The 15,848-nt window shown below is 37.0% G+C and overlaps 1 protein-coding gene across 7 annotated transcripts in view; it reads right to left on the reverse strand.

Moving 5' to 3' along the window:
- LOC130085077 (arginyl-tRNA--protein transferase 1) overlaps positions 1–15,848 on the reverse strand; it is an 81,513-nt gene that overhangs the window by 42,984 nt on the left and 22,681 nt on the right. For 3 of the 7 annotated variants that reach the window (XM_056250651.1, XM_056250646.1, XM_056250649.1), the window contains 3 exons: positions 15,621–15,829; positions 8,159–8,287; positions 2,564–2,596 (listed from right to left, as the gene is read on the reverse strand). In XM_056250651.1, coding sequence (XP_056106626.1) covers positions 2,564–2,596; positions 8,159–8,287; positions 15,621–15,829 — 371 coding nt within the window. Of the gene's footprint in view, positions 1–2,563; positions 2,597–8,158; positions 8,288–11,404; positions 11,534–15,620; positions 15,830–15,848 lie in introns of all 7 variants that reach the window. The other 4 variants (XM_056250647.1, XM_056250645.1, XM_056250648.1 and 1 more) reach the window with 2 other exon arrangements.

Here is a 15,848-nt window from a genome sequence, read left to right on the forward strand (position 1 = left end):
CTCGGAGCATTAAATGTCAAATAATTATTCCTCAAATGTGGGCCCTAGAGAAGCACTGGGAACGCAGCAGGACTCAAATGTTATTCGAGTCACACAGGCACTCTAAACACACAGCGCTCATTAGACGCAGCGCTCAGCGACGGCTCATTTAACCCCACGTGGAAACAGCAGCGCTCGATTACGGCTGCCATTTCTCTCAGAGCCGGCACTCACGGCATGGCGTGGCACGCGGCTCTCTCTGCGACGCAGATGCAATGCCTGTACGCGATATATGCAGGCATGTGGAGCTCTGATTACATTATGGGGAAGTGTTAATGATTTCATTGTGTCATATCCTTCAGATAAGGATGTGTGTCATGCTGGTCTTTTAAGGTGATGAGACATGGGCAGTTAAAGACTAATTGGTATTGCTTGTCACTGGAATTAGAAAATAAAGGAAAACGATGGCATAAGTGGTGTATGCCAAGTATGTGTGTATATGCATGTGGAAAAACCGGGGTATGGTGCAAAGGCAGGGTTTGAGGTCTATAAAACCGTGACGACTAATTACACAACACCGCTGTTAACGAGCATTTCCCCTTAGGACAGACATTTCAGGTCAATTAAAGACATTTAAAAAAGCCAAACAGAAACAGACATACAAATGCAACACAGGCGTGCATCAGGAGAAGGGCATGTCAGTGACGCAAAACACGCTGCCACGCACGCCATGTGACACACACGTGAACAAATACACACACACACCTAGATAAATACAACCAGGTGAATGTGCCTAATACATGCTAACAGCAAATCTTCAATTATGTTTGTTTACTTTTTGACTTTGCAGGCAAAGTTCAAATAGTGTTATTGTTCATGGATCTTTAAGTGAACGGATATGCCACAAGCGCACACGGTTCTGCACCTGATGCCAATTGCCCCTTTAAGATTTCTGCACGCAGATCCCTAGTTTATCAGTGCATGAAAAAAAGAGTCCTTCATATAGTACTATAGCAATAAAATGCAATAATTTAACCCATCTTAATCCGTTACAAGCCACACCTGACCATTGGTGCTCTAATTACAGAGACATTTCTCAACCTAAACAAGTGAAAATCACAACACCATTCAAGACAGTAAGAGACTTGAGCCGCAAATAAGCATTAGAATAATTTCTGAAAGATCATGTGACACTGAAGACTGGAGTGATGATGCTGAAAATTCAGCTTTTGCCTAAAACTTCTGAAAGATACTGTATATTTTGCTAACTAAATAAAAAATGGAAGTTTGAAAAAGAATGTAAACTAAAAAAAAGTTTGAGTGAGTATATACGGCATCAAAAGCACTGATGTTGGAGCGTCTGGCTAACAGCCTTGACGAGGTGATAAAAGCATGTTTCCTGTAAATGGTAACAGTCTTCATTAGCACAAAGGGGGAAGCAGAGTGCACATGTTTCCATCCATGGCAATACCTTGTTTTGTTGGACATGGTACAACCACACTATATAAATACCACAGTTAATAAATCAGTACCATAGTTTTTTTTTTAAGAAAATAGGACTAAATCCCTAATAAATCTGGTGTAATGAGATAACGAGTGAAGTTAGGGAGGGTTAAAAGGCGGTGGTGGGGGGAAACCAAGGGTTAAAAACTAACATACACTTTGATATATACACACATATATATATATATATATATATATATATATATATATATATATATATATATATATATATATATATATATATATATATATATATATATATATATATATATATATATATAAAATTACCATTTACATGAAATGAAAGAATATTTGTGCCATGCCACAGCACTTTTTTGTAAAGGAATGATTTTTTTTCTGAATGGAAACGCAAAGTCAATAAGTCTTTCAACCTCACTGCAATTTAACATCCCAAACATCAAAAAACATTTGCCTCTTCTGCTCCTCAATATCAAGGAAACACCACAAAGGGATCTCTTGATGATGGCAGTTGGACACGACAGAGATGATCATCTGTCAGGGACAATTTCACATCACAGTCAACTCTTTGTTTGCGTTCCCGTCCCATGTGTGTGTGGCCATGCCATGCTGCACAGAAATGTGGCTGGTCTGTACAACACATTTAACTTTTTCCATCGTTTCTTGACAAACAAACAACCCAACAATTACACTGCTACCCAGAGAGCCATTTCCACATGTTGTTTTGTCTCACCGCGGCTCTAAATTAACATTGTTACTCATAGGTGGTATTACCCTAATTATTTTATATGAATATGATGCCTGTCAAGTTAAATTTCCCTCAAAATCAAAAGAAAAAAAGAAGACATTTTGTATAAAAAGATACTTATTAAGCAACTTTTATGTCTGCCAATGGAAACTATATGTGCACTTTGAGTTTTTCAGTAGAAACCAGAAGTGTATGATAATGAACCGTATGGAACTACTGATGATTATGATTAAATCATCTGCTTTGAGACTATACTGGACCTGTGCAATTTCAAAGGGAAATCCTTTAAATTGGCCAAGACTTTGGCAAGAGAGGCACATCTTATTGTACATTTGAAATATAAAAAAGACTTACCTCTAAAGGAGAGTCACAGAGGAACCTCTTAAACTGTGAGGGGAAAGAAGTAGAAAAGAACAGTGTTACTTTAAATTCAACTATATGACAAAATATGAAATACATAGAATAACATTATAGTTGCCAGGCAGTCTCATGTATACAGTTAAACACATTTGATATGGCCTTTGTATCATCTTTTCAAATATCTCTCCTGTGGTTGTTGAGCTTTTAAGACTTATAGCTCACATTACAAGAATTTTTGCACATTTAAAAACCAAGTTTGTTTTCCCACTGGCAATGTTATGGTGTGCATTAATGTCAGATTAGGCTTAAATAGCTATTATCCCAAATAACACAAAATCATGCGCATAGCAAAGTGAGAAAAGATTAATGACAACATGTCTGCAAACAACATTTCACAGTGTTGGGCTAGTCGCGATGCCCAAACAAACAAATCTATGCTTTAAATCTTCAATTGGACTTTCAACTGTTTTTAATTCTTCTTTATTTAAGAGGGTTTAAATAAACTTGGCTCTTTAACAACACACACAATAGCAACTTTTGTAATCACAGTGATGCAAGACATTTAATATTGTTTACTTAAGTTCAAAACGAGTAGCTGTTCGGTCATTAGTTTGTTTTGGCAAAAGTGAGGAGGTAGTAACTGGCAAGCATTGTGAAGAGAGAAAAAGCAAGATGTTTATTAAGGAGGTTTTAAACAACTTTATCTTTGCTAAAGTGGCCATGGTCTTGGTTTATTTATCGATGACTGACTTACGGGTTTCTTTGTTTAGGTCACACAGGACTTAAGGACAATAGAACATTGCATACAGACACACAATACGTGTTAAGACACAAGACACGTATGAAAACCATGCACAGGGCCCACAAAAGTGAATTCCATCTTGCATTATTTGCATTAAGTTAACTTTGCTCAACTTTGTCACCTCTCTGTCTCTCATGCCATCTAAAATCGATATTGAAAATGAATGACGTTCAATTGTGTTGTTGCTGCCCCCTGTAAATGTAATGAAAATCCTGATGCCTCAAATACTTATATTGTCAGCTGAGTTCACCTAAAAGCAACTAACAAATAGCAAGTGTGAGACAAAACTGATCAGATAAAAGATCTACAAACCACAGAAATACATGAAACCACTAAACGGTCCACGATCATCTGTACTTTTCTCAATAGCATGTGTGCATTTGCTGTTTTAGCTGGTTGTCACTGCGTATCCGCAGGCCTGTGATACTAATATACCCTGCTATAATGGTGAAACATTATAAACCAATGAGAGAGAGAGAGGCAGCTTATACAAACTAAAAACGACAATAACGAACTAACACACATGCACATGCACATTTCATCCCCTCCTAATATAGACAAACACACACACAGCCAGTCTGGTTGTAATCTGGCAAAACCAGGCTCCTGTGGTTTAAAATGCTACAAAACAACCGTGAGCAGCTTTGCTTATTGGACAGCGAGAGGGTTGGAGAGAATTAGTCAGCAGTTACAAACTCCATATGGTGATTTTTGCATCTGCAATGTTTAGAGAATTAACAGCGAATGTGGGTTTGAAATCAACAACGGCTCTAAAAATACAACCAAACAATTTATGATTTTTGTTTCCATTAAATGTTCTGGAACATCCAATTTTCAGAGAACTGTTTCGGTGTTATATACACTTAAAACTGTACGACTTTAATCAACAAATGTCTCTTTTGCAATAAGGCTCAATTTGCGGCAGTTGTGTAAGAGAAACGTATTGTTGGGAAAGTGGAAGTGAGAAAGATGGGATATGGGAGAGGGGTGTGGTGAGTCACTCAGGGGTAAAACCTGGCAAAGACTCTCTCCTGTGCTGCCAGGAGCTCAACAGTGGGGGTCCGTGGGTAACAGCTCAATGAGAAAGGGCAATGCGGGCAAAGCAGCCATGCATATTTCCATTAGTCTTCTTGCTGATCTCCTGGAGCCTGGCAGTGGACACCCTGATTGGTTATTAACTTAGACTGGATAGGATGAGGATGCACAGATTTACATATACAGTATATATTTACATGCACAAAAGGAAAAAGAAAAGAATGGGAAAATCAATTTGCTCCATCACCAAGCTCTCTTACTTCTCAACCTCTCCCCTACAACCACCAACCATATTAGACACTTTTCACAATTCAATCAATTCCTGGTGGGAAAAAGTCTAGTTCTGTTCTACTTTTTTTTTCCCCTCCTTGAATGTCTTGATGTTGAAAGGAAAACCTCTTATTTGTCAACTACCCATATCTTACATGACAAAAGTTAAACACAAGCGTTCATGCTTCTTTCACCATGGCTTTATTCTCTCTGTAGCCCTTCTTCAAATATGTTGTTCTGAGACGTTCCAATATTGCCTTCTGACCAAACTCTGACCAAAAGCAGGAAGTGAAATGGCTCAGCAGGGATTTGAAATTAAGCAGAACGTAGTGAACGTTAGGGACTGGTCCTTAATGGACCATGAAATCTGCCGTTTAGATCAACCTACGCCTGTCAGAGAGCTGATATAACCAGGTAATATACTTGTACATTGAAATTATTCAAGTGATGGGGAGTTTTAAGAAGAGAAACTGCAAATTTTGGAAAATGGCATGCATCATTTAACTTCAAATGCATACATTAACATGCATTAATATAGAACGTCTGAGACCCTACAGGATGATGGCATTAGTAAGAATAACACATACTGTATGAATCGATTTGTGTTCCTCCTCTCCTCCCCGGAGGTACTCCAAATAATTAGTCAGTGTGCCATTAGGAATAAATTCAGTTTTTACAGGATTTGTTGTGCTGAAAATCAGTGCCACATGTAGGAGATCAGTCACACCTCACTACAACAACAGAAATCCCTGCCTGTGTGTGTGTGCGTGTGTGTGTGTGTGTGGTGTCTTCCACTCACAATAAAGGGGTGTTTATACTGATTTCCAAGCAACACAATGATAAAGTCCAGCATTTCCACAAATTTTGAGGGAAATGAGTTGCTGCATAATCAGCTCACAAACTTGCTCCACAAATTTTGAGAACTTACTTTAGCATCCAAAAGTATAACTTTAACCATCTCAAGCTGACTGTGATGTAATAATTCATTCATTAAGATATCATTCAAAAGTACAGGGTCATTAAGTTTCATTAAAGAAATTAATACTTTTATTCAGCAAGGATGCATTAAACTGATCAAAAATGACAGTAACGAGATTTATAATGTCACAAAAGATTTATATTTCATATATATGCTTTTCTTTTGAACTTTCCATTTATCAAAGAATCCTAAAAAAAAAAATGTATCATGGTTACTACCAAAAATATGAAGCAACACAACTGTTTTCAACATTGATATTAATAAGAAATGTTTCTTGAGCAAATCATCATATTAGAGTGATTTCTGAAGGATTATGTGACACTGAAGACTGGAGTAATGATGCTGAAAATTCAGCATTGATCACAAGAATAAATTACATTTTACTATATATTCCAATAGAAAGCAGTTATTTTAAATTGTAATAATATTTCACAATATTACAGTTTTTAATGTATTTTTGATCAAATAAATGCAGCCTTGGTGAACAGAAGAGACCTAAAAACTTTACCAAACCAAAACTTTTCAAGGGTATATTGTAAGTTCACATAAATCAAATCACAAATACAATGTAATTTCACACAGAAAGGGAAATTAATCTTGCTGAAGTAGCTTTGCAAAGACATTTTCTTCAGGGCCAGATCCACCACCAAAGGGTACGACTACGAGGAGGTAAAGTATGAAGGAAGAAAAAAAAAGGGAAGGATGGGGGGAATGGGCCGAGAGACAAGTGACTTCAGGAAATCCCCACCTCAATTTATACACATAGACCAATGTCTCATATCTGAGTGCAATGTCTCGGCTATAATGCTCACGAGGCTGTGCTAATGCAAACATACGCACACCTTCCGCACTATAAATAGAGCTCTGTTATGGCACTAGGAAAGAATCTGGGAGACTGACGGCTCTGATGACTTTATTCCTTTGCTGAGAGTTAATTCATTTGCTGTTGGCAGAGCCGGGCTAGTTTCCAGGCCTAAGGGGGGCAAAGGCTTCTCTCAGGTTACAGGGAATATCAAGTAGGTCCACATCCAGCTCACCCTCAGCATCTGTGTACCAACTCGCCTTAACAGCAAACACGTGATTAAGGCCAGAAAGAGCTTCTATAAATGCACAATCAACACAATGCAATTTACAAGTGTGTGGCGGTAACAAACCTTGAGGTTTCAAGAAGATGAGTTTCTTTCAGATACAATATGTTATCAAGCTACAGTATAAACATTGAGGAACAGTAAAAACATTAACAAAATATTTATGTAAATACAACCCAAACTTTTAAACAATTGTGTATTTGTGAAGAGTACACAACATAAGGCTTAGAAAAAAGAAAGAAAAAAAACCGGTACAAACAAAATGTACACAAACCACATATCAATCAGCTATTTACCTGTCAATCATCAAGCTACAGTGACTGCAATGGGACAAATCTAGATTTGTCACTAGCAATTGCATGATACTCTTGCAGCTCCAAATCACCAACAATGTATTTGACTTGGTGTCTTTAGACATATGGTTCATCCTTAACACAACAACCCCTTTTCCTTTATACTCAAAAACCCTCAAAACTCTATTACATTTAAGATAACCACACTTTCAGTTTTTTTAAAATCACTCTTTATATAACATTTTATTTATCTTGGCCTCCCTTTGTCCTCCCGACAGTGTTTTAATAATGTAAAGATTCCCAACAAACTCCCAGACTGCGAATGTACTTCTTTTATGACATGTAATTAAGTTATGGCTGTGTTTCACAGAGTAGGGTGTGTGTATGCGGCCCGGCCCAGTCTAAGACTGAAACGACACAATAGAAGAGCTTTAACCGCTTACATCTCAGCAGATTCACCCAGTCCTAATTCACCCTCTACCAAAACATAGGTGAATTATCGGCCAATCCAGACAATGCTCAAGTCTTCGAATGGAGGCCACTGTAAAATAGCTCTTCAAGTAGCCTACTATATTCTTACTAAATCTTTTCAACATACAATATATTATTCACTGACAACATCAAACACAAATGAATATAGATAGACACATTACAAACCAAACTCTTAGGGCGAGTTCACACTTGGCAGGTTTGGTTCGATTTAAGCTAATTCTGGTGCGATTGCTCAGTTAGTGCGGTTGAGTAAGTGTGAACGCTGCTATCCGAACCCTGGTGTGCACCAAACAAGTGGACCGAGAACGCTGAAAAGATTGGACTGAAATATGAACGCAACATATAATATTTATCAATAAAGTCTCAAGCGATATGTCAGTAAATATGTTAATGGATTTGTAGTATACTTTTTAGTACGAAATAAATGTATTTTAAATACATTTTGGTATAGGTTTTTTGTCACTAGGGGAAGTTCAGTCAGCACGTTTGCAGGCACAGATTCTATGTAGGTCTAGCAAAAAGCTAATGCATTTGAGAGAAGTGTGCATATATTTGGGAGTTAGTGAGCAGAGCTTCAGGTTAGTCGGTGTGTTTCATGCAGTTGTGAACGGGCCATGTTGAAGTCTGTACCTCGCTCTCCCCGCACTCGGACGGAGCATCGCCATGAACGGTCATCTGGTAGCGGGCGTACAGCGCCACTGACTGCTTGTACGACGCCAGGAAGTCCGGGTCCTCAAAGCTGACCGGCACTAGCCTCACCTTCAGAGTGATGGAGGGATGATTAGAGGGAGGAGAAGACAGGCGGATAAGAGAGACGGAAGGGTAATGGGAAATGAAAAAAATGGGACAAAAAAAAAGGAGGATGGGGAGATTGGAGGGAAATGAAAAGAGAGGAGGGTAATAAAAATGTGTTGATAGGGGAATGGTTAATACAAATATATCAATGAAATGATTTAAACAACATGCATCACATTCGCAGTGTTTTTTGGGTTCATATTCACATTGCAAGCCAAAGTACCCATTACAACTTTCTGTTCATGAGACCTTTGAAATGTGACCTATATCAGGCACTGGTCTGAACTGGCCATTCTTATTTATATTCATCCCGACATACACATATCTCACAATTTAAACAAATAAAATTATTTATTTAATTCTTAAAAATAAAGGTTGTTTATTGGCATCTATGGTTCCATGAAAAACATTTAACATCCACAGAACCTTTCCATTCCACATGCTCTTCACACTAAGAAAAGATGCTCTTTTAAGAACTGTTCACTTAAAGGTTCTTTGGGAACTGGAAAAAAAAATGGTTCTTCAATGACATCACAGCAAAAACACCCTTTTGGAAGCTTTATTTTTAAGAGTGTAGTTTGTAGAAAATCTTGGTCTGCTCCTGTATTTTTGCACATTTCAGACTAAAACTTCATACAGTTCGACTGACTGATTGTTTTATGATCCAACGGTAAATTAAATAAGCAATTGAATCGTTAAAAATATAAATCACATGAATTCTGACTGTTCACATCATCACTTTTTACATATGAAAGTGGCTCAGAATGGAAATAAACTTATCAAATTCAATGTGATTTGTGCTGATCACAATGAGACCCAAAAAACTGATTTGCATGAAGATTCTTAGAATCGATATTCCATCTTCTTAAGTAAAGACAGTAAATAAATATGAACCCAAAAATAAACTGTAAAAAAAAAAAAAAAACTGCATTCCCAAGCTGTCTTACACTTTACTTTTTCAATTGAAATGCTTTAACTTTAAGCATTTGAGAATTGCTTCAAACCATTAAAAGAAAGTAGTGATTTTTGTAGTGATGAACAATATGTCCTGTCACCATACCAATATTGGTTAATTATCGGTCTGATCAGGCTGATATTAGAAGTAATTAAGGCATAATTATGATATGATAGTTTAGAAAATTCAAACAGTGTAATCTTCTCTTGATCCAGATTTTTAGAGAAGAGAACAGTTTGGGATCTGTTAAACAGTTTATATTATAAACACATTGAAGCATGTACAGATATACAGCACATGCAAATATATTATGTAGATCATCATACTGGCATGTTATCAGCCATTGTGTACAAAATAATTATGGTTTAAAAGCCAGCAAGCCATGTTCTACATTCCTACAATAAAAAATAAATTCAAGCAACAGAGTAACTTTCTGTGTTTCAGTGTGGAGTAAGACAGGAAAGGGAATGTGCATTATTGATTAAAAGTCAGAGTTTAAGGGGTAAATGTAGGGAAAGGGAAGGAGCTGAAGGTGAGGCTTGTGCACTGAGGCCGTGAAGCTCTGCTCAAGATCTAAAATCATATTCCCTCGACTATCAATGAACCTGAAGACTTACAGGTTATCACCTCATGTTGAAGGTGCTGGGGGGAAAGTAATGATCCCTCGACAAAACATAAAAAGCTTGTTCTACCTCTTCCAATGTGATGAGCCCCACAAAATCAGCCGTCTGAGGTAAACATATCATCAATAACATGACATCCTTCAATGTACACACACACAAATGTCAATAAGCTAGAGCAAAAAGCACATATGTTTAGAAAAGTCAAAGATTGAAGTACTGTATAACACCAATTCAATCCAACTCAAAACTAAAATTCCCATACGCAGCTTCCAATATGTTCTCTAATATAGTAAAATAACTGACTTAAAGCTGTTTTTCTAGTTGCACTTTATAAACGTGTGTTCCAGTCACAATCCTAATTGAGATCCTGCTTGTATTTGAATGGCAAAAACATGTCTCCAACTGATTCACAATCAGTTTGACCAACTCATTACAGACATCACAGCATATGTTTGTTACAGCATGCAACTAGCAATGTGCACCGATCTTATTCATAATTCATTATGCATTCCACAGTGCCCAGTCATGAAATATGAAACTGTTAAGCCGTTGTGTTGTTGATTTAGCTTCGGTGCTACTACAGGAAACACTGATGATGACAGAAATTGTGTTAATGGATTGTAATTTTTCACATTAGTCAACAAATTACTCAAACTTCAAAAAGAAAATTGTAGAAAGGTCAGAGCTGTGGTTCATGTGTTTTGACGCATTAGGCTGTGGTGCTCATGTGAGGGACGAAGGTTTAAGATCTCATTCCCATCTTCCTTCCCTTACATAAACAGTGGTAAAATGCCACATAGTCATAAGAGCAAGAATTTTAAATACATTTTTGATGGGGAAAAAACTGAGGCTGTATGAGAATTACACAGGCACATCATGAGAAAAAGCACATTCAATGAAGGTTCACTGCCTACAAGAAAATGTTTTATCTGAAATTGCAGTTGTTTCCTAGTTTGGCTTAATAAGAGGAAAGAGGAGGTAAAATAACTGTGTAAGAACCCAAACATCTTAACAGCAACAAACTCCTCGTTTTACACGAGCACCTGTGGAAACACTGCCCACACAGGAGCGTTTTCCTCATTTCCTTGCCATTTCTCTTTCGCCCTCTTTTCAGGATTACATTCATACGGTTTCACAGAGTTTCCATGGTTTACATCAATTTATTTAGCCTTCCCCTAATTTCCTGTCTGCTTGCTTTCAGTTTGCTCCTCCTCACTCCTGTTTTAAAACACTGCTCATTAAAGTCAGTGCACTGTGATTTTTTTTTTGCTTCCAGGTGAACATGCTTTCTACCTCATGCTTTTCACCCATTTTGGACCCTTTCCGCCCCATGCATCACAGATGCGTTCCCCTTTCTTGTTGAATGTCTTATATACACAAATGTAAGCTGATGTCACAATCCTCAAAATATGATTTGGTTTAGAGATCAAAGTAGGAGCATGGCCATGTCAAATGTGCTCAATGGCTAGAAAGAGAAAGGCCCTCAGCTCTGGATCCCCTGACCTGGCTCTCGGTAGGTTTGTCAGGCGGGTCCTTGTGAATGGCCATCTGGTAGAGTTTGTACACTTGGTATGAGGCATCAAACGAAGCTTTGAACTGTGGACTGGGAGGGCTGGAGCGCACTAGCCTCACCTTCAACATGAGGATGAGCATCAGAGGGTTAAACAGAAAAATTACAGATTCTTTCCAAAGAAACAAGCCAAGTAATAGTACAGTGAGAGAACAGTGAGCATGGAACATCTTATGATTTGGAATGGAAACAGAATTAGAAAAAGTTGTACATGCTGTTCTTCTCTTTATAGCACAAGGGTGAATCTCATGAAACAGTTCCCATATTCAGAAAAAAGGAAAAAAAACTAAACAAAATTAAAGAAATATGAAAACCTATTTGGCATAAAAGTAAATAAAGCTAATATATTTTAGCATTGTGACCATTTTTATGACATTATGTTGAAAACAATTAACACCAAAATCTCATATGTAACTCCAAAAAAACATTGTATAAAAATAATAAATTAGTAGTAGTGCATTTAAAGTATGCAGATCAAAAAAATAATAATAATTTTGCATTAATTGAAAAAAAAAGACTATTACTGTAATGGAAATCTGATTAAAAAAAATGTATATGAAAATAATGGACATAACTAAATTAAATTATCCAGCTGCATAGAAAAAAAAAGCGATTTATGTGATTTGAAAGAAATGTGACAAACATATTACATATAATTTGAATGAGATTGACTCAGGCAAATCAGTGGTCCTTATTCTTACTGCTGCTTACGCCCCAACAAATGAAAAAAACAGGAAAACGTTAAAAAAAACAACAACAAAGAAATATGAAAGAGACACATATTCATCATATTACAGCCTTTGTTTGTTTGGGTGATGTTCAGCATAAGTTCAGCCAGAAAAAATTATAGATTATATGAAAGGGTGACTCTCCTGAAAACATAACAGTTCATATTTCAACCTAAAATTAAAATGAAAAACATATCTTTTCATGAACAAATTGTGAACGTATTATAATATATGACCCAAAATATTAAATATGATTCACCCAATAATATAATTTAAAAAAAATCAAGTGCATATAATGCAGTTAGGCTAGTTGTTTATTTTCTCAACAGATTTTAGAAGAATGTTACTGTGTCCAGAAACCTGTTCATTGATAAAGAACCACTTCCTGGTCCTCCGAGTAATGCAAAGACGAGAACACATGACTTCCTGCACTAATGATTAAATGCAGACCTGCAGTGAATCAGTCTCAAAGTGTCTCCTTGTATACGGTTACAAAAGAAACGTCCTGAATTTCTAGGCACAGTTGAACTGGCTTTCATTATCACATTAGCAACCACAGGAAATGATGAAAAGCTATAACAATGACCAATACTTTAGCTTATGATATACATTTCAAAGGAAAAATCATTTTAAAAAGTAGCTATATAAATGAATCCAACCAGTAGCTATAAATATAAATGATTGGGTGATTTAAAGTAGTACAATACAGGTTTAAATTTGGCACGTCGAGATGAGTTACACCAGGTTAATAATACCAAACATACGGGATTGGAACGACATGAGGGTGAATAATTCAAATAAGCATATGCACTTACAAAACGCAGGTCACAATCATTAAATTACATGACAGACCAGTCATTCTGCGGCAGTCTGAAGACAAAGTGAGACTAAGCCTCATTCAACTTGCTGTATAAGGGTGTAAAAGTCTAACATGACTTTAAACGTTTAACTGTGTGGGATCAGATGTTATGTTTGATTAGTAAAACTGAGCTTGACATCTAACAGGATCATCAGTGTTTGCACAAGGACAAACTGGCCTCAGAATTGAGGCGGCAAATCGAAATCCAATCCTCCAAAAAAACATTTAATTGACTGGCAAAGCTGTTCCTAATTAAAGGACCTCTCACTGAGACATTTTCATTGGACGAGGTGCTTATGGTTCACAAGTTCCCCAGAAGAGCATGACTGGGGGATTTAGATTCAGTTTTATTTTATTTGGCCCTCAATGCATATCTCTTATTATTGCTTGGCCAAGTTAATGAAGATATTTGCGACTTTTGTTTCAGATAAACATAAGTAGAGTCTTTTAATCTGCTGGGCAATTCTCTAGAGATGTGGATATTTGATTAAGTGTGTAAGGAGTAACCAAGACAAAGAGAGCGCAGTGCTGTCAAAACAGCTCAGAGATTTCAAATTATATGGGAGGTGAAAGAGGGCAGAAGCAATGGCTTCACAAACTGGGATTTGAAAAGTTTGAAAGGTTATAATGTACCTTTACTGCCCTCTGCGGGTGTAGTTGGGGGATTTGGAGAACCATATTCAATCATAATTAATCTTAAGAAGACACAGACACCTATACTTTTTAAAAGCAACTTTCTGGGTTCAGTACAAGTTAAACTAGAGTGAAAGCAATTGTGGAACAATAATGATTTCAACAGAAAATCTTTTGACTTTTTTTTTTTTTTTAACTAAATCAAAAATCAGGACGACAGTCAAGCAATTACAATAGGAGTAAGTGGAATATACCAATTTAAAATATATATAGTTTAAAATATTCACTACCATTTAAGTTTGGGGTCAGTATGATTTTTTTTAAGAAGTGCCTTATGCACAGGTAAAACAGTAATATTGTGAAATATTTTTAAGTACAATTTATTCCTGTGATCAAAGGTGAATTTGTTCAGCATCATTACTCCAGTCTCCAGTGTCACATGATCCATCAGAAATCATTCTAATATGCTGATTTGCTCTCAAGAAACATTTCTTATTATTATTATCAATGTTGAAAACAGTTTTGCTGCTTCATATTTTATTTTGATAAACACTTTTGTAACATTATAAATGCCTAAATGCAATTTAATGCATCCTTGTTGTATTTTATTCTTTACACAAAACACAAGGAGAGAATTTTAGACAAAATGTCTATGCAGTCTTTTTCCATACTATGAAAGTAGATGCAAAGAGGGGGAGTTTCAGTCAATACTGACTTAAATTACTTCAGAAGATTTGAAGTGATTTGAAGTACTTGTATTTAGTCTTTTTTTGGAGATTGACATTTAAAAATCATTGTACTTTCATTGTATGGAAAAAAATATTGCTTGCATCCCCTTTTACATGTCACAGAAGAAAGAAAGGAGCTCTTCATTTTTAATTTTTGGCTAAACTTCTTTCAACATGTATTGAACCCATAACATTCCCATAATTCAGCATCAAAAGCCCAAGGTAAGGCTAGAAGTAAAATGTGCCAAGGCTTCCTAAAGTAATCTTTTCCCTGTCAAACAATGAGTGCTTCACTTAGATTGTAGTGTGTATGATAAAACGCACTCCCCGGCCGCGCGTCTGATTGGTTGTATGTAAACATCTCATTAGGCTGGGTGTCTCTGAGGTCCTTCTCCGAGAGCTTAACGACCCCACAACTGAGATTTACAGAAATGAGCCCTATTTCACAAGCGATAAAGTGACGTCTGGAAAGGAAACGTGTGATACTGCACGCACTGCTTTAATAGCATTCGTTTTCATTATGTGCCAGAGAGATAAGTGGTAACAAACAGACTTCAAGGACGGAGCTTAACCAGCATCAAACTACACTCTGACGGTTTATATTTCCACACAAGGGTCTGACACGCAAATTACATTGTTGAATAAATAAATGCACAAATTGTTTGTTTGCATGAGAAAGTTCATAATGATAAAAAAAAAAAGGAGTTCAGCATGCTTTGAGTCTGCAAATGCAGAGGATTTTATCATGTATTGTTTCTAAAGTGAACCACTAACCTTGTTCAGATGACAGTGACATTGACTGCTATCCACTTAAGATAATTGAATGACATATTGAAGTCAATCAAATCAATCCAGTCAACAAGCTAATTGAGGGATGAATCGGCCCAGTGCCGTCTCCAGGGACAATGACGTTTGGGGTATGAGATGGCCTTTCATACAGACTTGCTTAGAGCGCAAAAACACTGGCTGTTTACCCATGCTGACTTCACCCAAGCAATCGCAGCAAAAGCAGGAGAGGATTGTTTGAGAAGAGAATGGCCTGGAATATTTACCCAGGATACTTGGAAACCGCTGTGTGAGATAGCTGTAGTTTTGAGATTGGTGCCGGGTCCCTTTTTATTGGTGCATCTTCTCCTGCTTTGGCCAGTTTAGTTACTTGACCTCAAATAAGTATTACATATAAGCAAAGGTCATGACTTACCTCTAAACGGTGCAGCGGGTCATTGGGTAAGTACTCTGTAATGAATTCCTCCAATGATTTGGGCTGATTAGATGAAGATTTTGATGGGGCTGGACTCGGAGAAGAAGAAACCGGTTCTTGCTGCTTCAGTTGCTCTTTTTGAAGTCGTTTCTCTTTCCTAATGTCCTTAGCTTTCCGACACAGAGGCCTGTTGGGGTCGGCTCCCTTACCTAGAATTAAGAAGACAAC

This window comes from Rhinichthys klamathensis, unplaced genomic scaffold, assembly GCF_029890125.1.
Source record: "Rhinichthys klamathensis goyatoka isolate OS25496 unplaced genomic scaffold, OSU_Roscu_1.1 h1tg000072l_1, whole genome shotgun sequence".
NCBI classification, from domain to species: Eukaryota; Metazoa; Chordata; class Actinopteri; order Cypriniformes; family Leuciscidae; genus Rhinichthys; species Rhinichthys klamathensis.